Raw genomic sequence first — 23,137 nt, forward strand, 5'->3', positions numbered from 1 at the left:
GCTCTTTGGATGTCATCTGTGTTGTGTCACGGCTGCCCAGAGCCTTCTAAGGGAAAGGTCTGGAAGAAAGGAGTTTGCCACAACTTCACTCGTCCTCCATCGGAAACAAAGCTCTCGCTCCTTTGCTCCATCACCAAAACATGCCTTATGCTTGGCCACCATCTAAACCCAAACACAGCGGAGCAGACCACAGCAGCATACCAGAACCCCCCTCTCCGATGGCAGGCAAAAGTGGGGAAACTGAATAGCTCCAGTTCCATCTCTTCTTCTCCAGAGTGGAACATCTGGGACCACCCTCGGCGGTCACACAGAAATGATGACTAGACCAAAACAAGGGAGAAAGCAGGGCATAGACTACCAGTCAGTGGCAAAATTGTCATTTTAACTCTTTCGTAGGGCTCTGACAGGAAGGTCAGTGTGCTGTAGTTTAATTGGCATTCATGTGTTAAAAGCACTCATCTGTTGTATCCTGGAAAGACAAGTCTATACAGTTCAAAATTGTGTAAGAGGATGTCAGTGAAAAGATAATCTGGGAAGGGCTGGAGATGGCAGCCACCAAACCAGGCCAATAAAGTAATTATAAGAAATTTACAGGGTCTCTCACACACAGGCTAAAACCGCTTATCCCGAGCCGGGTCACGCCGAGCCGGAGCCTAACCCGGCAACAAAGGACGCAAGGCTGGAGGGAGAGGGGATAGACCCAGGACAGCACACCAGTCCATAGCAAGGCACCCCATGCAGGACTCGAACCCCAGACCCAGCAGGAAGCGGGACCCAGCCAAGCCCGCTGCACCACCGCATCCTCCATATGCAGGGTCATTACATGAAAATGACTATGTAGATGCAACAGAGTTTTTATACAACCTTTAATGAGTAACTTTAGACACAGACTGTTACATAAAATTGTCCCTTGAGACATCACCATTTATGGTAACACGTCCCAAGGGAAGCGTGCACTTCACAACAGAATTCTAAAGCATTTTCTGTGGGACATTCTCCTCATTAGCTAAGGGACGTACATTTGGCATGCAAGAAAATGCCACTGTGACTGGTTCCATTTTCCAAGCTCTTTCAGGAAACCTCAGAATGATTTGGTCTTTACCAACAGGGCTCCAAAATTTGAGCAAAAGAGTAATTCTTCCTCAAGAAATGGAAAAAATTCCTGGGCGATTAGAAGTTTTGCAGGACACATTTTGAGTACACAGTAGCTGGTGACCTTAAAGGTCAAAGCCTATATTTAACTGCGCCACTGAGGCTTTTTGGTGTGCTGCGAAAGTAAAGGTGATGTTAGATGCTGAAGTTTACATTCCAATAAACATTTTCCTTCCACCCCTTTTCAGCCTTGCGGAACAGTCAGTTAATCTCCTGCCGTTCTTGGAAAGAGCTGTTTGGGGAAAGCGGACTGAGGGGACATCTGTGACACGTAGGTGGTGGCTTCCTGGAGAGGAATCGCAACGTGACAGCCTGCATGGACCCAGACAGGCTGCTTCTCCTGGCACCTGCAATCATCTCACTTCCTTTTAAGTTTCCTTTCATTAGGTTTTTCCACAGAGACATGCACAATGGTGCTTGTCTCCACATTGTCACGGCACACAGCCTAAGACTGGGGTTCCGAAATTTTTTTAAGCAGAGACCCACAAAATGCCATAAGTCTGTCCAAGGAGTCTTACCTCCAGAATGGTTCATCCAACAAGCAAATGTACAGCACCTGTATCTAATAATAAGAACACTTAACAACAATGAAGTTTGTGTGCAGCTTTAAAACTTGTCTTATGACACAGCAAAAGAAAACAACAGTTGCACTAAGAGTAGTTCAAATATTAGCTATGCATTAAACATTTATAAATATCACAGAGGTTGATATGGAAGAGAGGCAGTTACCATAGGGATGAAAAACATGTTGTGGTCGTATCTAAAGTTATTTTATTTTCTCTTCACTTTGCTCCAGAACCCCACAAACCTTCCTGCAGAAGAACCTCTAGTTCTTGTCTGGTTCTGGTCTCGTTATGGTTTGATCTTAGAGAAACACTTGGAGCAGGAATAATTCTTCTCTGAACCGGCAACTGAAATTTGATGTCAAAAAGAAAGATATTCCAGCTCATGACACATCAGGTCCATTATTCACAAAAACCAATTTCTTTGAAAAAACAATGACCTGAATACCTCTATCCGATGACTAGTAAACGGAAATCATGAAATTTAAAATATTGCTAAAGACTGCTGAAATTATCTTGCGAAAGGACATTCCCCTGCTCAGTTCATGAGGGGAGCACAGATCTGGGATGATGCAACTGCAGGAAGTTCCGATAGGAGTACCCTTTTAATAGTCATCCAAGATTTGCCTGCATTTATTGCCTTAGATAATATTTCCTCAAGGCACCTTCAAATAAATTACCTTGATGTTTGGCAGCTCCCTCTGGACTGATGGGTTCTTTGTTAAAAGAGTCCATTTTCCTGGTCTTAACAGTGCTGTGAAAAAGTATTTCCAAAGAAATGACAAACCAACAATATTGGTGTCGCTTTTCTCTCTCAGTGGGCAAATATGTTTTCACAGCACTGTACATGGGATCTGTACCTGAGGCCCCCTAGGGTGGCGGCTGGCCTGCTCAAAGAGTGAGCCGGCAGTTGTAGGGGAAAGGTGAGCAGGGCAGTTCACCACCTGGCCAATTTCACAATGACGTGGTCAGAGCAAATATTTACAAAGTGGGTAACATGCTTGTTTTGTAGTGAAACATTTCAACATACCATAACTTAAGAGTTGCTTTCATCATCCAATTAAGCACACATACGCAAATTCTGCGGGTCTTCATCTAATTACATGATCCACGCATCCCGTTGCACCACTTAATACATCATTTGAGCACATCCACAGCTAAATTATGCGGTAAAGCAATGACATCACAATGACTAAGCTATAACGCAATGGACCACAACAACTTTGTTTTCAGTTTTAGTTCTAATTTAAATTTCATCATCATTTAAGTGAAGTAAGATGAGTTAACAGGAACGAATAATTAATAATAATGAGAGCATAAGGAGTTAATTGTTTGTCAAAAAATAGGAGCTGGGCATTACTGATGCTCTCGTTAGTGAACTGAAAGATACTGTAAGTGCACAGTGTTAGGAACTCTAGGATAGATGCATCAGTGTTTGGAGGTGAGAAAACTGTCTCAATGGTAACGCCAAACACTTTGGAGGTTTATTCCTGTGGCTGCTAGGTGGCACTGGGTTCAAATGTCAAGGTGTCATGCCAGTGTATTCTGGCACGTACTGTATTGTTAGCCACTATTTAATGGCCTTTGGTGGAATGGCATGCAGTTAATGTATAAAATCAGAAGCCACAAGGCATCATTAAGGAGTGACCGTAAGCACCAACTGGAAGATGCTGCAACAAATAGTAAACAATTTTTATGCTAAGTTGAAGACAGTTAATTAAATTAAATTAAATAGAGTACCATTTACCAAAGAAGCACAATGAGACTGCTCAGACGACACGTTTTTACCTGTCCTTAAAATATTATTTATTTTAGTAATGGAGCAAAGAAGCAACAAAATTTATGTCACCCATCCAGGGTGTACTCCCCTTCAGCCTTGTGTCCAGTGCTTCCAGGCTTGGCTCTGGTTCTCCGTGGCATTGCTCAGGACAACTGGTTATTGAAACTGGAAGGATGGATTTTCTTTTCACTTTCCAATGTACTGTATATCATCATACAGTAGTGTGAAAATGTGGAAAAATTTAGGAAAGACCAAGTTGTTGACAACACACAGTTGCCTAACTACAGAACCCTGCAAAAGATTCTCTTCAGTATATATTTCGTAAGGTGTTTTTTTCATTTACAGGACCCAGTTACATGAGGAAAAGGTTCACTCATGGTCCTAGGGTTAGGACAGGTTCTGTATTTATATTTATTCATTTTAGGTGACACTTTTCTCAAAGCAACTTACAATTATTTAACCATTTAGACAGCTGAGCAATTCTTCTTGCTGGAACAATTTAGGGGTAGTACAGCTACAGGTGGGATACAAACTTGTGACCTTTGAGTAGAAAGGCAACAGCTCTAACCACTACACTACCAACTGCTCCTTGATAGTACTAAGAAACAAAGGGAAGTTTGAAACAATATTGACATCTATTGGTCATTTACTGTAATAAGAGAACAGAGCAGTAAATGCTGTTTAGCTGCTGGTTTCACGACATACTCTATGTACATAACACATAGCCTGCTGTAGATAAGTAAATACAAGGGCAACATAACGGTGGTTCATTTCCAATAGTTTCAATAATTTCACACTCCGCAAATGCACAATGAACTGAATCACCTGAATAATTGTGTGATTAGTTGACAGAATGAAATCAAGAAATTAATTGTTAATGTATCTTCAGACTATGATCTTTTACAGACAGCTCATAGTAAGTTACTCAGATCACAGGATACATGCAGTGTGTTTTTATAAACCTCACTCAGTCAAAAAACCTAGATTGTTTATTAAACATTTGAGAGAGAAGTGGGGGGTGCGGTGGCACAGTGGGTTGGACCACAGTCCTGCTCTCCAGTGGGTCTGGGGTTCAAGTCCCCCTTGGGGTGCCTTGCGACGGACTGGCGTCCCGTCCTGGGTGTGTCCCCTTCCCCCTCCGGCCTTACGCCCTGTGTTACCGGGTAGGCTCCGGTTCCCCGTGACCCCGTATGGGACAAGCGGTTCTGAAAATGTGTGTGTGTGTGAGAGAGAAGTTTAAATATATGTATTTATGCATTTTAGCTCTACATTGTGCCTTTGTAAACAAGTTCAGCAGTGTTTTTGACCGTTTCATGTCCAACAAAACAAACTCTAAATCTGGAGTTACAAAACATCCTGCTGAGAACATTGCATACTTTGTTTTGCATACTTCATTTCTGGAACGCATTCTGCAATAAACAGTTCCAGGTATAATTCAGATAAAGAGAGGGAAAAGTGCTGTACATGTGGGCATGAAGAATATTAAGGCATGATCCTTCAGCTGTTTTTTTTTTTTTTTGTTTATTAATTTTTAAAAAATTGAATTTCACCCTTGCCTCAACTGAAAGCCAGCTTACTATACTTTGGAATTTGTTTTTCTACTTTTACTTTAAACTGAACTGTCCAGCATCTGTCGCTGATGAAATTCTTTGAAAGTGATATCTATCACATGGTGGGTGCCCTGTGACTGACTTTTTCCACTTTAAAACGGTGTGATGTTTTCTGTCATACCTGAGATCCCTGTCACCCACTGTGTGGCTGCTGGAATGCCGCTGGGGGTGTGTGCAGACTTGTTGCAATATGTCACACTGGCCCACAGAAGCTGTGCTGTTGATGTTACATCCACAGGTTAGGATGGGAGCTCTGAATCGTTCATGGTCCACATATGCAGCCACAAAAACATAATATTGCAAGGAGCACTGTGAAGAACAATGGTGTTTTGTGCATCTCCACATAGGAAATGCTGTCTGATGCAAACAAGTGTCAAATTCAGCAAGTTAGAGTGGGTAAACATTTTAGCTCATTAACAGCACAAGGTCATACTGGAATGTTTTTCCCTGCTTTTGCTAAAACTGTGATTCACAGCTGTGTATCAGTGGTTGCATATCAGTACAATAGTTATAGCATCGCTATATAACAGTGTATGAGTAACATCACAAGTTTGCTTGAAATAACTGACAAGTTTCAAAAGTTTGTCTGCAAATTAAACTCATCAGAGTATCAACGTATGAATGTATTAACTACAGCAGGAGGTTGAATTTAAACCCAGCTCCTTCAAGTCAAAATGTAGCACATATACACACACACACACACATTTTCAGAACCGCTTGTCCCGTACGGGGTCACGGGGAACCGGAGCCTAACCCAGCAACACAGGGCGTAAGGCCGGAGGGGGAAGGGGACACACCCAGGACGGGACGCCAGTCCATCACAAGGCACCCCAAGCGGGACTCAAACCCCAGACCCACCGGAGAGCAGGACTGCGGTCCAACCCACTGCGCCACCGCACCCCCCTTGTAGCACATATAACCATGCATATTAATTGCAGTACAATTACACAATACTAAATAATACTAACAGAAAATACACTGATCATTAATGACATTTTCAGGTCAATTTGCCTCCAAGCCATTCAACTGCCAGTTCAAGGGCCATCATAGATTACTCTTGTGTCGCCTAATTCTGCAAAAAACCCTCCTGTACTCCACACATCTTATATTCATTCAATTAGCTGAGACTTTTTTTCCAAAGAAACTTACAGGGGTAAGGTTACACTTATTACAAGCTTACAATTACTTACCCATTTATACAGCTGGGCAATTTTACTGAAGCAATTTAGGGAAGTATGTTACTACTAGGGTTCCCAACCTCTGCAGAAGAAAATGAGGGACACTTTTGGGTTCTTTGTAGGAACAAAGCAAAGGGACACTCGGACTTTCTTTGTGTAAAAAAGAAGTCTCTGCTTGAGTGAATTAAATGCTAAAATGAATCTGAGACATGATTTAATTTGTTTTTATCTCACTGAAATCAAATGTAGTTTTATACTGGAATGTAATTAAATGGATTATACATTTTAATATATTTTAAAAAGTATAAGTTTAAAGAACATGTGTCTGTGTACAACAAAATAACAGCCCACCAGCAATCAGTGAGGTGGTGCAAAAAAAAAAAAAAAAAAAAACTAGAAATTGCTCCTTTTGGGGGTCGTTCCGTCGACAATTTTCCGTGGACACATCTTCTTGTTGTTTCACGTCGCATTCTCCACCGTGCTGAGAGAAAAAAATCTCTCTTCTCTTGCAACCGAAGTTTAAATTACAGTTCGCCATAAATAAACTCGTTCTCCCTCACTTAGTTTGCTAACCCTTTAGTTATCTGTCGCCCATTCTTTTTCATACTTCACTAATCGCTTTTGTTTACGAGGTGGACTATAATTAGTACCAATGACCACACCTAGCCACCTTGTTAGTGGAGTGGGGCGGGGGGAGGGGGGGGGGTGTCCCCTGACCCTTGACCCTTGACCCTTAACCCCCCCACTGTCAAATGTAGCATCCGGGTAACGTAGCAATGTAACGTAACGACCAATGAAAGTCGGACTCACGCAAGCATCAGAGCTGTGTTTCACATCCATTTTTGCGATGCTTTCTTAATATTATAACTCTATGCGAACTGTGAAGTTTATTTATGCAGTAAATATATGTAATAAATACTTTGAAATGCGTCTGGGTGTGAAAAGTTAAAATACGGGACAAACACAAACTGCTTTCCGCATGGTTTTAAAACGGAACGCAACTCTTATCCCTTAATTTAAATACGGAACGAGTGGCAACCCAGTGTGTTACTCATAAGTACTACAGCTAGAGAGGGATACTGAACCTGCAATGTTGGGAGCCAAAGGCAGTAGCTCTACCGCTACGCTAGATGCCACTATTGTTCCTAGTAAGGAAATCAAAAAGGAAATATTACTTCTTTAGGTATGCAGTCATATTAAACATGTCTGAAACTCAGCTGGATACAAGTGTTATACATCCTGAGAAAACTAAACATTAGATTATTTATACCGATGCACTAAAATATGCATCTTACATTCAAAGATGAGAATTTTAAATCCAGAGAACTCCGCAACACTCTGTATAAACGTGTATTATATGCTTCTTTACAACATTAGACCTGAAGTATGACATAGACGTTGTGTTTAAAATGTTTTTGTCACTGCGCAAAAATGAAAATGCACAATTTACACTTCATGAAGGCATTAGCAGATATGCAGAGAAATATTCATTGCGTGTATAATATTGCATTTGGAAGAAAGAAAGTGCACTCCAATAACAACAGTTACGTACTTAATTGCATGGAAATTACAATGAAATCTTGGAATAAGTAACACAGCAACAGTGAGTGATAAATAAACGGGAAAAACAGGAAAGGAAATAAATACTTGTTTGATGACATAGTTACAGGCAAATATAGTGAAAAGTAAGGATATGCAGATCGGATCCACGATTTAAACACAAAATACATTCTTTAAAAAAATACAAAAACATGGACAGGTACTAACAACATAAGATCTGACATAAAAGATAGGAAAAAATTTACAGAAAAATAAAATTTTTTTTTGACGATGTTTATACAGACAAACCTCTACTTACGTAAATGCAATTTACGTAAATCTGGATTTACGTACAAAATTCCGGGCACGCACATTATTTACGGATACATAGCGCTTTTATTTCATGCAAAACATCTGAAATACGTTAAGCACAAGGCAGCGTAGTCAGACAAGGCCGGAATCTGCAACGCATCTCCTCTCCTTAGTGTTGTGCTCTTTTCACTTACATCTTTTTTTTTTACCAATTTCATTATTCACAATGCCTGGTGGTAAACATTTACTTGAAGGAAAACGAGAACCGTCTCGCAAGGGTACAGCAATCGATTTGGAGATGAAATTAAACATAAGGAAGTATGAAGGTGGACAAAGATTATTGTCGATAGCGGGAACAAGGTTTAGCCGTATCGACTGTGAATACGATGAAGGATGCTACACGTGAAAGGAACGGCTAGCATGAAAACAACAGTAACAACGAAGAAACGTCAAGGTGCAAAAACTGAGATGGAAAAATTATAAATGATGAAACAACAGCCCCCTCTTCTGTGCCAGCATACTACTAGATCGATTAGTACGCACAGTAGGCTACAATGCAGCAGTCTATTTTTTAATTAAATTTATGCTTTATAGAAATGTGAACATTTATCTCATTGACTAGGCCTATGTCTTATTGCAGTGTCTGACATTTACTAGAGAATTATACTGTGTCTATTTTTTTTATACCCGTGTTTGCAGAAAATGCGAAGGAAATGAGAAGGCTTGGCTCTGTAACGGAGAGGGAGAGGAAATCCGACATACGTAAATTTCGACTTACGTAAGGGGTTGAAGAACGTCTATTTGCGTAAGTCGAGGGGTGTCTGTACAGTATACTGTATATTACTGGCTATGTGTTGCCTGCAACAAGACACGTTAAAATCTGATTAAAATGGAGATTTACATTTATTCATTTAGTAGACACTTTTCTCCAAAGCAATGTTAGTCTCAGAGAATAATACAAAAAGTGCATTACATCAACAGAAGGAGAGATTTGGATGTAGCCATGTGTTTCTTGAATATAATCAATTTGTCACATACCACAGTATAAACCAGTATACCAGTATACATTACACAACAAATTGTTCTTTTAAAAAAATTATTAAACATAAACATACACATTTATGATGCACTTACGAGGTCAGGGGAGAAGTGAGTGCAAAAGAGATGCATTGTGGAACCCTTCTTAAACGTAGACAGATTCAGCAGTTCTGAGTGAGACGGGAAGGTCATTCCACAACATCAAAACCAGAACTGAAAAACATTGTGCTTTTGGGCCTGTTGTTTGTGAGACCACCAAGCGGGCTGAGGTGGAGGAATGTAGCAGTCTGGTTGGGCTGTAGCGAGGGATCGGGTCTTGTAAATATCAGGGATAGGCGGTGAAGGAGCAAAATGAGCGAGTTGTCCAGTTTGACAAAGAGTTCTCGACAGAAAGACGGATCAGCTGGGAGGTGAAGGATTTCCGTTTTGGAAAGATTGAGTTGTAGGTGATGATCAGATATCCGGCATAACATCCTGCGCTTGGAAGAATAAACAAGCAAATTTTTGCAGTGGGGTTCAGGAATAGTGATGAGGATCATATTAAAGTAAAATAAATAGGGTGACACTGATGACACTACTGAAGTTAAACTTCCAGTTTTTCTGAAATTAAGTCCTGAATGGCCTCATTTGAATCAGTCTCTTCTTTGGGATCTAGAAAAACAGAAAAAGATATAACAACTAAACATCGGTCATAACAAGAGGACAAAGCTACACTTGGCTTTGTTTTAGAGCTAACTTCAAATCAGAATTTAAAATGTTAGTAATACCACTGTAATCCCGTAATTTAAGGTTATTACTGTTCTGTAGTTGCAATCAACATCAAATATTCCTCATCATTTTTGGCAGGTAAACGAACTAGTCCCCTTACGCCGATGTTACCGGCAAATAAACTAAATGTGACTTTTGGTTAATTGTGTGGTTAAGCGATGACTGATGGACATTTGGTCCAGGGTGTAATCCCCAGCCTTGCACGCAGTGATTCAGGGATAGGTTGTGGACCTCTGCGACCTTGACCCCGGACAAGGTATTAGTAAAAGTAAGCAACTTTACATTTATTAACTGCTTTTCTCCAAAGTGACTTCCAATGAACACTATGTTGCATTATCAGCTCACCTCTTATTCACCTAAGGCAATTTACAGTGCGAGATACACTTCTTACAATAAGTCACTCATACACACACCAACAAAACACACTTTCTGTCTGTCACTCACACACCATAGTTGATTTTAGAGTCACAGATCCCCCCTGAACTGGCTGTCTTAGAAATGGGGGGAGGAAAGTCAAAAGACGCAATGAGAACACAAAACTCCACACAGAATGCAGGGGATCGAACCCATGCCCTCTCATACCACCCACGTGCTGTGACACAGCACTGCTATTTGCTATGCCACCTGTAAGTAGCTAACAAAGTAACCAATAAAACCAACTCGTGTGATGTAAATGTTTATGTTGAATAATTCTGTTTAGAAATACAGTATACAATAATGGGTAAACATTTATGCAGCTGCTCATGTGATGTATTCTGGTTCATATGGTGGAATGTGACAATTAACTGTATTTTAGAATCACATGTCTGCATCCAAGTCTCCTTCCGTTGATGTAATGCACTCATTGCATTTTTTTCTGAGATGTACATCGCTTTAGAGTAAAGCATCTGCTGCTAAATGAATACATGTAAATGTAACCAACTAAGGGAGTGAGTGACTGGCTGAGTGAGCAAGCATCAGTTTTGCACTTACACACACACACACTTTCTGAACCGCTTGTCCCAGACAGGGTCACGGGGAACCGGAGCCTACCCGGCAACACAGGGCGTAAGGCCGGAGGGGGAGGGGACACACCCAGGACGGGACGCCAGTCCGTCGCAAGGCACCCCAAGCGGGACTCGAACCCCAGACCCACTGGAGAGTAGGACCCTGGTCCAACCCACTGCACCACCGCGCCACCACGCCCCCCGGTTTTGCACTTACTTTTTTTGCTATTCATTTTCTTGATGAAATAACACAAACACAGCAGCCAAAATGCCAGAACTGGGATCACGAACTTCAAAACAGAAAGCGCTGTAATATCTGGACAGCCTGGGAGAAAGAAAGTTCAGGATCAAAATGACAATTAAGCACTGAAACTTTGTCACGGTATGAGCCTGACATTTCACATTTACACTCCTAACTGCACTTTCAAAGTCTAAATCTGTTTCATTTACATTTTCATTTGTTCATTTATTGGACACTTTTCTCCAAACTTGTTCACAATTCAGTTTCACGCTGTTCTACACTTACAGTGATTGTTGAGCTGGTTATTGAATACAAGGCAACAGCTCAGAGGTAGTTTTCCCCATTCAAGAAAGAGGCAAAGACACATAAGACATGCATGCTTCTGGACACAACTGCAATGACAAACAGTGATGACACACAGTGACACACATGCAGACGCAAACCCAGACGCAGTAATGCAAAGCGCAAATCAGTTAGGAAGAGCTGCACGTAACAGACTTGCAGAGAAACGTACAGTACATGTGCGAAGATACACAGTAATGGGGATACTGTGAGCTCTAGAATGGTTGACTACAGTCACGTTGAAGATGTAACTTGTCTATGACTGCAGGTCATTGATGACCAGGTGACTGCAGTTCATAGGGCTCACTTTAAAACCAGACTGAGAACCATCATACGAGGAGTATGAAATGTTCATGTTGGAGGTCTGGACATTGGAAACGCAGCAGTCCAGCTAAGAGACACGGAATTTGACTGGGTGGCATTGACCCATACCTTTAGCGGTGGATTCAGAAGTGTAGCAGGACCAAAGATAATAAAAATACAACAGTCTCAAATGCGGGCTGTGTTGAAATTGTGTTGCAAGAAATCACAGCAGTGGGACTGTAGATTTAACGTACGTGTAACAACGCCGACGGAGGTTGGGGGGCTCTGATCAGCTGTCCTCATCACTGTGGAAACAGAGAAGGTGTATTCGCTCCCTGGAGAGAGACCGCAAATTGAGGTCGAGGTGGAGTTGCATATTTTGGATGCACTGCTGCCTTGGAAAACTAAGGAGTAGCTGATGTTGAAGCTGTACTGGACAGTCTCCATAGAGATGGGTCTATCCCACTTGAGGAAGATGCAGTCTGTCCCCACAAAGTCCACGTCAACTCTCTTTGGAGGCACTGGACCTGTAAGACATCATTAAAACACTTTCATCAGATACTGGGTAGCTATGGTACATGCATACGTGGTACATAGGTCGCTAGGTCATTACGTCAGATGGTACATAAGCATCCGTCTTATAAATGATTAATTTTAGGTTCAAATTGCAAAAAGACACCTGCCAATATATAGAATTTATACAAATGTAAAACTGCATAGGGGATGCAGTGGGGCAATGGGTTTGGCTGAGTTCTGCTCTCTGGTGGGTCTGGGGTTCAAGTCCTGCTTGGGGTGCCTTGCAATGGCCTGGTGTCCCATGCTGGGTGTATCCCCCCCTTTCCAGCCTTGTACCCTGTACTGCCATGTTAGACTCCGGCTGGCAGCAACCCCACTCAGGACAAGCGGTTTCAGACAGTGTATGTAAAACTGCATACGTATCCAAACCAAAAAGAAATTTAAATAGTGTTTTGGTAAACAATTAAAAATAATACTGTGTAGCAATGCATCATTTTAAAACTAGCTTGCTGAGATAGACATTAACTCCTGACTGATGCAGCTGTATACAACAATTGTATAGCATAGAACTATCCATCAGGGTTGTTTTATTTATTTATTTATTTATTTCTAATTGTTGAATAAAAAGCACATGGGAGATTTCCAAGGAAATCCAGTTCTTCACACAGTACACACTCTGTTGTCCCAACCATTCCAATCTGAACATTTATTTATACAAGCCTCTTGGATCTTCTTTTAATGGCACTCACCATGACATTGACTTGGGCAAGTGGTTAATGACAGTATGTGAATGACTAATGTAAATCTCACATAGAAATGTAGCATTTCTAACCGGAGCAGCTCAACGGCTGAGTCGTTGCACATTTCCAGCAGGCTCACCCTGGCAGATGAAGGGGCGATGCTCCATGCAAATCCGCTGCAGCAGCTTCTTGTCTCCGGACAGCCGGGTGTCGATGGTGCCACACCTTCCCAGCTTGTTCTCTTTTTTCCATGGGTTGTAACTGAGCACTTGCCCATCCACCCAGCTCCAGCCTGTAGGGCCACTGTAGTGCAGGCCAATCCAGATCTTGCCAGACACTGCTTTGGCGACTTCGATCAAGGGGCCCAGTTGAGACTCTGTGTGGGCAGCAGCAAGGTCCACAAAGTACATCCGGCAGTAAAGGCGAGCTACATCCCAGCTCTCCGCCTGCTCCATCAGCGTGAGCCCATGGTGATGCCCAAAACTAAGGTGCAGGTTCAGCCATAAAGCTGAAAGGAGGAAGGATGGAAAAATTAATTACCAAGCAATGTAAAATGATATACTAAAAGAAGTCTTCTTAGTAATTTCAAATTCAATTTATCATGTTCTGATACCTTCTGCAATGTCACATGCCAAGAAAAGAATTGTCTACTGATTTGCAGCTTTACATGGGTTGAATAATGAATCGGTGAGGGACTTTAATTTAAAATATACTTTTAATACTTTTGATACTTAAACTTACATTTAAAATATATGTTCTGGTAGTGTAGAGGTGAGAGCTGCTGCCTTTGGACCCAGAGGTTTGAATCCCTCTGCCAGTTGTAGTAAGTGAGTAAGTTATTTACCCTAAATTGCTCCAGTAAAATTACCCAGCTGTATAAATGGGTAAGTAATTGTACAAACCCCATTTCTGGAAAAGTTGGGACACTTTCTAAAAATGCAACAAAAACTGTAATCTGTTCATTCACTTGGACCTTTATTTAACAGACAAAGAAAAGATTTTCAGTGTTTTCACTGATGAACTTAATTCTTTGTTAAATATAAACACATTTAGAAATTGATGCCTGCAACACGGGGGGGTGCGGTGGCGCAGTGGCGCAGTGGGTTAGACCGGGTCCTACTCTCCGGTGGGTCTGGGGTTCGAGTCCTGCTTGGGGTGCCTTGCGGCGGACTGGTGTCCCGTCCTGGGTGTGTCCCCTCACACCCTGAGTTGCCGGGTAGGCTCCGGTTCCCCGTAACCCCATATGGGACAAGTGGTTCCGAAAGTGTGTGTGCCTGTGCCTGCAACACACTCAAAAAAAAGTTAAGACAGAGGCATGTTTACCATTGGGTCACATCACCTCTTCTTTTAATTACACTTTGTAATCATTTGGGAACTGAAGAAATCATTTGCTGCAGTTTTTCTAGTGGAATTTTTGCCCATTCTTCCTGTATGTGCCACGGCCACGCTACCGGTGCAACGAGCTACATCTGGGAACCAGTCAGGACGGAAGCAGAAAAGGCGGCGACAGGACCAAGTCTGACGCGGAACCCTGTTCGCCTCGCGCCCAAGCTTCCCACGACACAACCTGCTGCTACTCCTCGTTCCTCACCCCTCGCCCTCCTGCTCCTCGCTCATCGCCCTGTGACCCCTACTCCTTGCTCCCCTATCCCTGAACCCTCCTACCTGGTTTGCTTTCTTGTGTTCCTGGACCCACGCCTTCTTCTCGACTTCGCCTTCTGGATCTTCCCCTTGAACGAGAACTGTCCCTTGGTGACCCTTGCCTGTCTGAGACCACGGTTATTGGATTACCCTAATAAACTTCCTGTTCGCCCTGCACTTGGGTTCGTCCTCTCACTTCCGGACACGGAACATGGCAGTATGCAAGACTTGAGCTGCTCAACAGGCCGTGGTCGCCGTTGCCTGATTCTCCTCTTCATGATGCGCCATACATTTTCAATAGGAGACAGATGTGGACTGCTGGCAGGCCAGTCAAGCACACGCACAGTGAGACCTGGCATTGTCTTGCTGAAATAACCGTTGACTTCCCGGGAAAAGATGTTGCTTTGATGGCAGCATATGTCTCTCAAAAATCCCAATATACGCCTCCGCGTAGATGGTACCTTCACACATATGCAAGTCACCCATGCCGTGGGCACTGACGCACCCCCATACCATCGCAGATGCTGGCTTTTGCACCTTTTACTGCTAACAGTCTGGATGGTTCTTTTCGTCTTTGGCACGGAGAACTCAGCATCCATTTTTCCCAAAAACAAGCTGAAACGTGGACTCATGTGACCACAGCACACGTTTCCACGACCTTTCAGTCCATATGAGATGAGCTCAAGCCCAGAGATCTTGGCAGCATTTCTGCATAGAACTGATGTATGGCTTCTTCCTTGCATAATAGAGCTTCAGGTTGCATTTCTGAATACAGCAGCTGACTGTGTTAAGTGACAATGGTTTGCTGAAATACTCCCGAGCCCACATAGCTATATTTATCACAGTAGCATGACGGTTTCTCATGCAATGCCATCTGAGGGCTCGAAGGTCACACACATTCATTAGTGGTTTCCGGCTTTGCCCTTTACACACTGAGAGTTTTCCAGATTCCATGAATCTTTTCACGGTTACATGAATTTCATGTATTTTAGATGATGAAAGACCTAAATTCTTTGCAATCCTGCACTGAGAAATGTTCTCTTTGAACTGATTGACAATTATCTCACGAAGTTTGGCACAAAGTGGTGAGTTACAACCCATCCTTGTCTGCAAAGATTGTCTTTGGTGGATGCTCCTTTTAGACCCGATCATGATAGCCACACCCGTTACCAGTTCACCTGCTTATTGTGGAATCTTCCAGAATGGTGTTTCTTGAATATTCTATAAACTTTCACTCTTATTTTGCCTCTGTCCCAGCTTTTTTGGAGTGTGTTGAAGACATCAGATTTGAAATTTGCTTATATTTACAAAATACAATCAAGTTGGTCAGCCAAAACATTACAAGAAATTTATTTGTACTTTTGTCAGTTAAATAAAGGTTCAAGAGAGTTAACAACTCACAAATTCTTTTTTTAATTGCATTTTAGAAAATATCCCAACTTCCCTGGAAATTGGGTTTGTAAGTCCCTTTTGAGAAAAGCATCAGATAAATGAATAAATGTACATGTAATAAATGACAGTGAAGAACAGACTGAAAAAACTGAAACATATGTGATTCATTGCAGTTGCATCAGCAGGTGGCACCAGCATCCACGAACATCTCTGCTGCAGGGGACTCGGTTTATATCTTAAAATATCAGGCATATGATGACATTCCAATCCTAATATACACTGCTAATATTTTCACTCATTTAGTTAGTGCTTCTCACCAAAGCCACTTATAATCAACCTATATACTTATATAACTTAACTTATCATCAAGGACACCACATATCCCAGCCACTCCCTATGTGAACCGCTGCCATCTGGCAAACGGTTCAGGACAATAAGATTCTGCACCAATAGACTGAGGAACAGCTTCTTTCCCAGAGCTGTCCCCTCCATCACACCCCTCCCTGCCCAACCAGAGAAGTGATTGGGAGAGCTAGTCGCAGCCTCCATGACTCCCCAGCATCCATCCCCCCAGGCTGCTAAGGACTCATTGTCATGATTTACTCATTTATATGGCTGAATAAGTTTTTACTCAACCAATTCAGGGTAAGTACCTTGCCCAGTGGTATTACGGCAGGAGGTGTGGTGCAAACCCATATTCTTCAAGCAACAGGTGACAGTTCTAACCCCTATGCTACCTGCTGCACCATACATACCATACACAGATAAAAAAAAAAAAAACATGCTATATACATTAAAAGTTAAACGCAACATTTAAACTAGTCTAAACGCAGAGTTCCAATGTCTCTCTAATAGCCACCACTGGACTGAGGCATGCAGAGAGCAACACTACCCCATGCTCATACATGCAATACTCAACTCTGTAGCAGTGAGGTTACAAAGCATTGATTAAGGGACACAGACCTGTGCTGAAAGTGTTAAACAGTAGTACTAGACAGAGATCACACCCCTGTCCTGTGCTATTATAGAACACAGTGGAGCATTATAGTGAGTGTGATATCTCACATCTCAGCAAATTTCACTTTCCTAGCATTTCCATGCATTAATCTGGTAAACGAACAAGTAAGATAAATCTAGCATTCTCAGACACAGCTGCAATGGTAAATGCATGTATACAACTAGTCAGAATTAGTGAAATTGAAACCATATGCATATTATTTACCAAGTAATACAGCATTGCCGTCCATGGAGCGCGAATTACTACATCTGCTTAGAGTGAGGCGCTGGTTGCCTGGAAGAACGCCATCTCTCCTCTCTGCCTCTTCCAGGCGTCCTAGCTACTGAGCTTCCAAAGCTGCTGTGCCCAGCTGCTTCATTCACATCTGAGGAGGACAACACAGGGTCTGGTGTCACAGTCGTCCTTTCTCGCAGAACTACGGCGAGCGAACAAGGAAACTGGACTATAGCCATCAGAGGGAATGAAGCCGGTTCTTCCAGTCAAGGACAGAGACGTCACGAACAGAGTGCACAGGACTCACTCCTGCGGTGATGAAAAGAGCCAATGAGTAACTGGGACAAGTTAAACTTCTCCGGTGTTTTTGCTGTACAGTCTAGTCTTGATTCGGACCCTGAAACAGGTCAACATGTTACACACTTCAGTGTGCAAGGCTCATATTATTGCAACATTGCATTTCAGCTGCTGAATAGTACCATATTGCAATTTTCCATTTATCAAAACTGGTGAGCCATTGCTGACAATGCTCTTAGGGTGCCCAGGGTAAATACATATGTGATAATACAGCGGTTTATCACACTCATGATGATAACATTTACCTCTTGCAGTGAAGCAAATTGTTAGAGAAACAAAGAAATTGTGCAATTCTTTTCTCTTCCACACTATTGTCAGTATACAGTATCTACGTAATTTGTAGGTTCTGTAACTGTTACTTCTTCAGCTGTCGCAGGTAATCACGGTATGTGATCGGGAAATGATTTAATACTTAAGGTCAAACACAGTCTTTGTTGCACAGAGCCTATAAATAGAGTGTACAGTCTATAAATAACTCTTCTGGCAGCCTATTTATATAAAGAAGGAAGACACACTGTAAAATGTGTCCCGTAATTTGATCCCATTCACGTCACAACTGCCCTGAACTCCCATTTTCATACACACCTGAATTTGCTGACGCACACAGTGCTGTTGTCTAAGCCATGCCCACTGACATCAGTATGCACCTGGAGCTGCTGATACAATCCACCCTGTTCTACAATACTGACAATGTTACACTTAGCCTGATCCAAAGGTCGCCTCTATAATATTAACCAGAGGTACAACAAAAATCTCAATAGTCACAAGTTGGAAAAATAAATTATTAAAGGAATGAAACTGCGTGCGAAGAGGTACGGTGGCGCAGTGGGTTGGACCACAGTCCAGCTCTCTCTGGTGAGTCTGGGGTTCGAGTCCTGCTTGGGGTGCCTTGCGACGGACTGGCGTCCCGTCCTGGGTGTGTCCCCTCCCCCTCTGGCCTTACGCCCTGAGTTGCCGGGTAGGCTCCGGTTCCCTGACCCCGTATGGGACAAGCGGTTCTGAAAATGTATGTATGTATAAAACTGCGTGTACATTAGCGTTATTTCTTGTCTGACTTCCAAGTGCTTAAAAAGAGCCGCAGAAATAAAATGATACCGAGGCTACAAAATACAAACACGCAATGCTTATAAGCACTTGGCCCGAGCAGAGTCACAGCCGAACTCAGCAACAGAGGGCACAAGGCTGGAAGGGGAAAGGACACACCCTGGACGGGACGTCAGTCCACTGCAAGGCACCCCAAGGAGGACTCGAACCCCAGACTCACCAGAGAGCAGGCCTCAGCCAAACCCACTGGATGACCGTGCCCCCGGCAACAAAACAATGGAAGAAAAAAATCACCAGTGAAATAACCAAAAAAATGCATTACTTTCAGTTATTCAAGCTGCTTTACATGCCGGTGCCTACAAGGGAATTAAATGGCATTCAAATTAAAAAATGTGTATTGCTGTCTAAGTAACAGGTTACCGCACACAGAAGAGCAGCAGCACTAAGCAAATCAGGGCTGCAGTCCCACTTCACACATCACTTTTTCCACTGTTAAAATTACTCACTATGAGAGCTGTAAAAGCCGAAGGGAAAAAAGAGAACTACCAGGAACCAAACAGATGGACTCAGTTACAACAACAATGTAATCACACCTCTCTGGGCAAAGATACAAGTATAGGATGGAACATTGTGCAAGTTCTCAGTCCTTGTGGCCAAGAACTGGCGTCGGCTCAACGGCACTTAAAAACAGCAGCGGAAGACTTGGGAGTTCGTTAGATAATTAGTGAACGCAGCGATCTCCGTGATGTTGTCATGGAACTGCAGAGGCAACTCCTTTTGCTTCTCTTGCACACTTACAAGAATCTCACGATAAGACATTTTTCAGACAATTCTGGATAAACAAGCTGAAATGTGAACTGTGCAAATGAGTTTGGTTAAATGTTTCTCGTAATTCTACTGGATTAAAAAAGTATAACTTTATGACTGTACTCCAGTGAAAGCACTGGCACTATATTAAGCACCAAAAACGATTTTGATCCACTCGGAAGGGTTATGACGCATATTAAGATCACTTAAGTGAGCTTAAGTAACCTTCAGTGAAGAAAGAGCATAGTATTTAGGACAAGAAATGTTGAATATTTTGCAGTGTGTGTCACAGACAAAACATGTTTCAAACACACTAAGGTGCATGCTGCTCATCATAACTCAAGCCACACGCTGGTTTGTGACGCAGAGAAAGGTACAACGGAAAGATGACTCTCTGACTGGTTGTAAGGATGATTTTAAAGACCCATGCTGTTAGACAAACCACATCCTCTTCACTGGTAATAAATAGTGGCGCGCAGTTCAGCGTCGACCAGATTTGCTGTAATATTGGTACACAATGGTAAAACACGGAACCCCAGGCTTCTACATAGCAGTCTTCCTTCTCCTCCTGCCATCAGGTGAGCAGGTCTTGTACCTTGGAGAGCATGGATTACATAGTAGATAGGATGAATGTAAGAAAGTAGGGTACAGAGTGTTTACTGCAAGGATAGAGATGAGAATGGATTAAAACGTTGAATGTATGCATGAAAGTCGGCATGGTTTGTATTCTGAACTGCACACAGGATATTCATCAGCAGTCAAGGTTATAACACTTGGACTCACGTACTCCATCATGTTTGGCATTGGGTAGGGTGTAAGAAGCAAGGAGACAGGTTTTGGGTCTAGACCATATGAGAAGCATCTAATTGGGCTTAAGAGCAGAATATGAAGGGGTTTTTAACTGTTTCAGGAGTTTTGTACTCTATACCTATATAGGGACAGCTGGTAGCGTAGTGGTTTGCACTATTACTTTCGGACCCAAAGGTTGCAGGTTTGATCCCACCTTTGGCTGTAGTACCCTTGAGCAAGGTACTTACTGTAAAAATTGCTCCAGTAAAATCACCCAGTTGTGTAAATGATTATAAGCATGTAAAAATTGTGATCTTAACCTTGTAAGGTGCTTTGGAGAAAAGCATCAGCTAAATATGTATAGTTGACAGCTGAAACATCTACTGCTACTTTCAAAAGATCTTCTTAGTACCAAACTAAATGTAGGGAAGAAAATTTTATAGTGATACTTTAAAACCGGGAAGAATCCTTTTGGTAAAACCAAGATGAAGAGTGATTCAGCAAAGAATACAAAAGTGAACTGTGCAATACATCAAAAAAGAGATTAATAAAGCAGTTATATGTACCTTCTGATATAATGATTTTCTTCCCCTGTGCTCTTTCCATGGGTGTACACCGTGATCGCAGATGAATGCGCAGAGATCATCGGAGGTGACAAGGTACGCCCTCACTCGCTGCCTTTCATGGCCTACCTTGAAGGTGCCGAGATATGCGGGGGGGCCCTGATCAGCCCCATGTGGGTAGTGACAGCGGCGCACTGCAAAAAGTGAGAACCATACTGAAAATTTTACCTAGTACACTAAATGCCAAATCTAGTGACCTCACATCCTGTGATTCATTAATTGTTTAACTGAAATCCATTCTGTCGCTGTGCATTTGAAAAGTATGATGAAAGTGCAGCTAGGAGTGCATTCCTTGACCAAGGACAACAAGACAACCTGGCAAGTACGGACAGTGAAGAAGAGCATTTCTCATCCATGCTTTGACCCACAGACCAAAGTCAATGACATCATGCTACTGAAGGTCAGCAGTGCCATTCAATACATCATGTAATACCTATATAGCTCTAATATGACATTATTTACAAATCAGCCTAAACATTACGTCTGTAAACACATTTACAATGAAAATACAGAACAGTCACTGTGACAAGTTTTGTCTCTAATTTCTTCTGGCACAGCTGAACAAGGCAGTAAAGAAAACGGAGGCCGTGTCATTTCTCCACCTGCCAAAAAGAGTGGAGGTGGTCGCAGCTGGAACCACGTGTTCTGTGGCAGGATGGGGGGCCACCAAAAACGAAGGGAAAAAATCAGATGTGTTAAAATCAGCCAACATTACAGTTGTTGACATTGCCACATGCAATTCAAAGGAGTATTATAACTTCAGTCCTGTTATCACCAGGGATATGATTTGTGCGGGATCCAAGGGCGCCGAGCGCTCAGACTCCTGCCAGGTGAGCTATGAATGAACCTCTCTGTTGTTCTCTCGGGAGCAGCCAGGCAGCTGTTGACACATGGAAGGCCTGTCTGTTCATTTGCATTCGTTTAGTTGGATATATTCATATGACATGAACATACAGTATATGTTTGTGTGTAAATAGGAGTGTGTATTTCATTTTGTGTACATTAACATCTGTGTTTGAATGGTAGCATCTGTATCTGTTTCACTGCATGCCTCCCATGTGCAAGTTATATCTCTGTGTGGGTAGCACCGGGTCACTGCTCTCACAGCACCTAGGTGGTGTGAGAGGATGTGGGTTCAATCCTAGCTCAGTCTGTGTGAAGTCTGCATGTTCTCCCTGTCTCTGTGTGGGTTTCCTCTGGGTGCTCTGGTTTCTTCCCACAGTCCAAAGACATGCTGTTCAGGTTCCCCATAGCATGTGAGTGACAGAGGGAGTGTGTTTCACTGATGTATGGATGAGTGACCCATTGTAAGTAGTGTATCTAGCAGTGTAAGTCACAGCAGTGAATGAGGTGTGTGAGCTCATAACACTACATACGTTGGAAGTCAGTCTGGAGAAAAGTGTCTGCTTAGTGAATAAATGTCTATGCATTTTAATTTCAGTATTAATAAGTGAACTGAAAACATCTGAACTGAGTTTTTTTTCCCTTTCTGTGACAGGGGGACTCAGGGGGTCCTCTGTTGTGTAGGGGGGTTTTCAGAGGAATCACTTCCTTTGGAGTCAAATGTGGCATTAAGACCAAACCTGGAGTATATACAGCCCTCTCACAGAAATACATCGACTGGATCAAGAAAACTATCTACATAGAAGACTAACTAATGTTGTATCTTTTTTTACTGCTTTTCCGTTTGCCCTGAAAATTCTACCACACATAACCATTTAGTTTTGAGAAACTCTCTTTTAGTCTACAAAACGAAATCAGCCTCATTATTTTTACAAGGTATTGGTAGACGGTGGAGTTTAATGTGTTTTTGTTTGTTTGTGGGGGGGCGCGGTGGTGCAGTGGGTTGAACCACAGTCCTGCTCTCCGGTGGCTCTGGAGTTCAAGTCCCGCTTGGGGTGCCTTGTGACGGACTGGCGTCCTGTCCTGGGTGTGTCCCCTCCCCCCCACGCCCTGTGTTGCCAGGTAGGTTCCGGTTCCCCGCGACCCCGTATGGGACAAGCGGTTCTGAAAAGTGTGTGTGTGTGTGTGTGTGTGTTTGTTTGTGTCTGTACATATACACAAGTGTGTTTGTGTGCATGTAGATCAATTGAGAGAGTACTCAAAGTTTATTATGTACGTGTGGCATGTTTGATGAAAAACATAATCCTCTTCATTAAAAACTGTTCTATAAAACTCTGTGTTC

General features: G+C 42.5%; 2 protein-coding genes across 2 annotated transcripts; one reads left to right on the plus strand and one right to left on the minus strand.

Annotated features, from left to right (window-relative positions):
* Positions 1-9,281: 9,281 nt before the first annotated feature.
* Positions 9,282-17,513, minus strand: LOC108938525 (uncharacterized). The gene is made up of 5 exons (XM_018759113.2): positions 17,324-17,513; positions 13,208-13,576; positions 12,067-12,339; positions 11,144-11,251; positions 9,282-9,823 (listed from the first exon to the last, which is right to left on the minus strand). Exons 1-5 carry the CDS (start codon positions 17,346-17,348, stop codon positions 9,756-9,758), a joined length of 843 nt encoding a protein of 280 aa, XP_018614629.1. The 5' UTR covers positions 17,349-17,513; the 3' UTR covers positions 9,282-9,755.
* Positions 17,514-20,004: 2,491 nt separating this feature from the next.
* LOC108938512 (granzyme A-like) lies at positions 20,005-22,794 on the plus strand. Its single transcript, XM_018759096.1, has 5 exons — positions 20,005-20,118; positions 20,957-21,095; positions 21,214-21,352; positions 21,510-21,782; positions 22,451-22,794. The coding sequence occupies exons 1-5, from the start codon at positions 20,058-20,060 to the stop codon at positions 22,604-22,606; spliced, it is 768 nt and encodes a 255-aa protein (XP_018614612.1). The 5' UTR covers positions 20,005-20,057; the 3' UTR covers positions 22,607-22,794.
* The last annotated feature ends 343 nt before the right edge of the window (positions 22,795-23,137 follow it).

This window comes from Scleropages formosus, chromosome 17 (assembly GCF_900964775.1).
Source record: "Scleropages formosus chromosome 17, fSclFor1.1, whole genome shotgun sequence".
Classification (NCBI taxonomy): Eukaryota; Metazoa; Chordata; class Actinopteri; order Osteoglossiformes; family Osteoglossidae; genus Scleropages; species Scleropages formosus.

Coding starts and splice junctions, on each gene's coding strand:
- LOC108938525 (XM_018759113.2), bottom strand. CDS start 17,348: ATGGACGGCAATGCTGTATTACTTG. Junction 13,577..17,323: donor CGGCAATGCTGTATTACTTG/GTAAATAATATG, acceptor TCCTCCTTTCAG/CTTTATGGCTGAACCTGCAC. Junction 12,340..13,207: donor TCGCCCCTTCATCTGCCAGG/GTGAGCCTGCTG, acceptor GATGTCTTACAG/GTCCAGTGCCTCCAAAGAGA.
- LOC108938512 (XM_018759096.1), top strand. CDS start 20,058: ATGGTAAAACACGGAACCCCAGGCTTCTACATAGCAGTCTTCCTTCTC. Junction 21,096..21,213: donor ACAGCGGCGCACTGCAAAAA/GTGAGAACCATA, acceptor GCATTTGAAAAG/TATGATGAAAGTGCAGCTAG. Junction 21,353..21,509: donor ATGACATCATGCTACTGAAG/GTCAGCAGTGCC, acceptor CTTCTGGCACAG/CTGAACAAGGCAGTAAAGAA.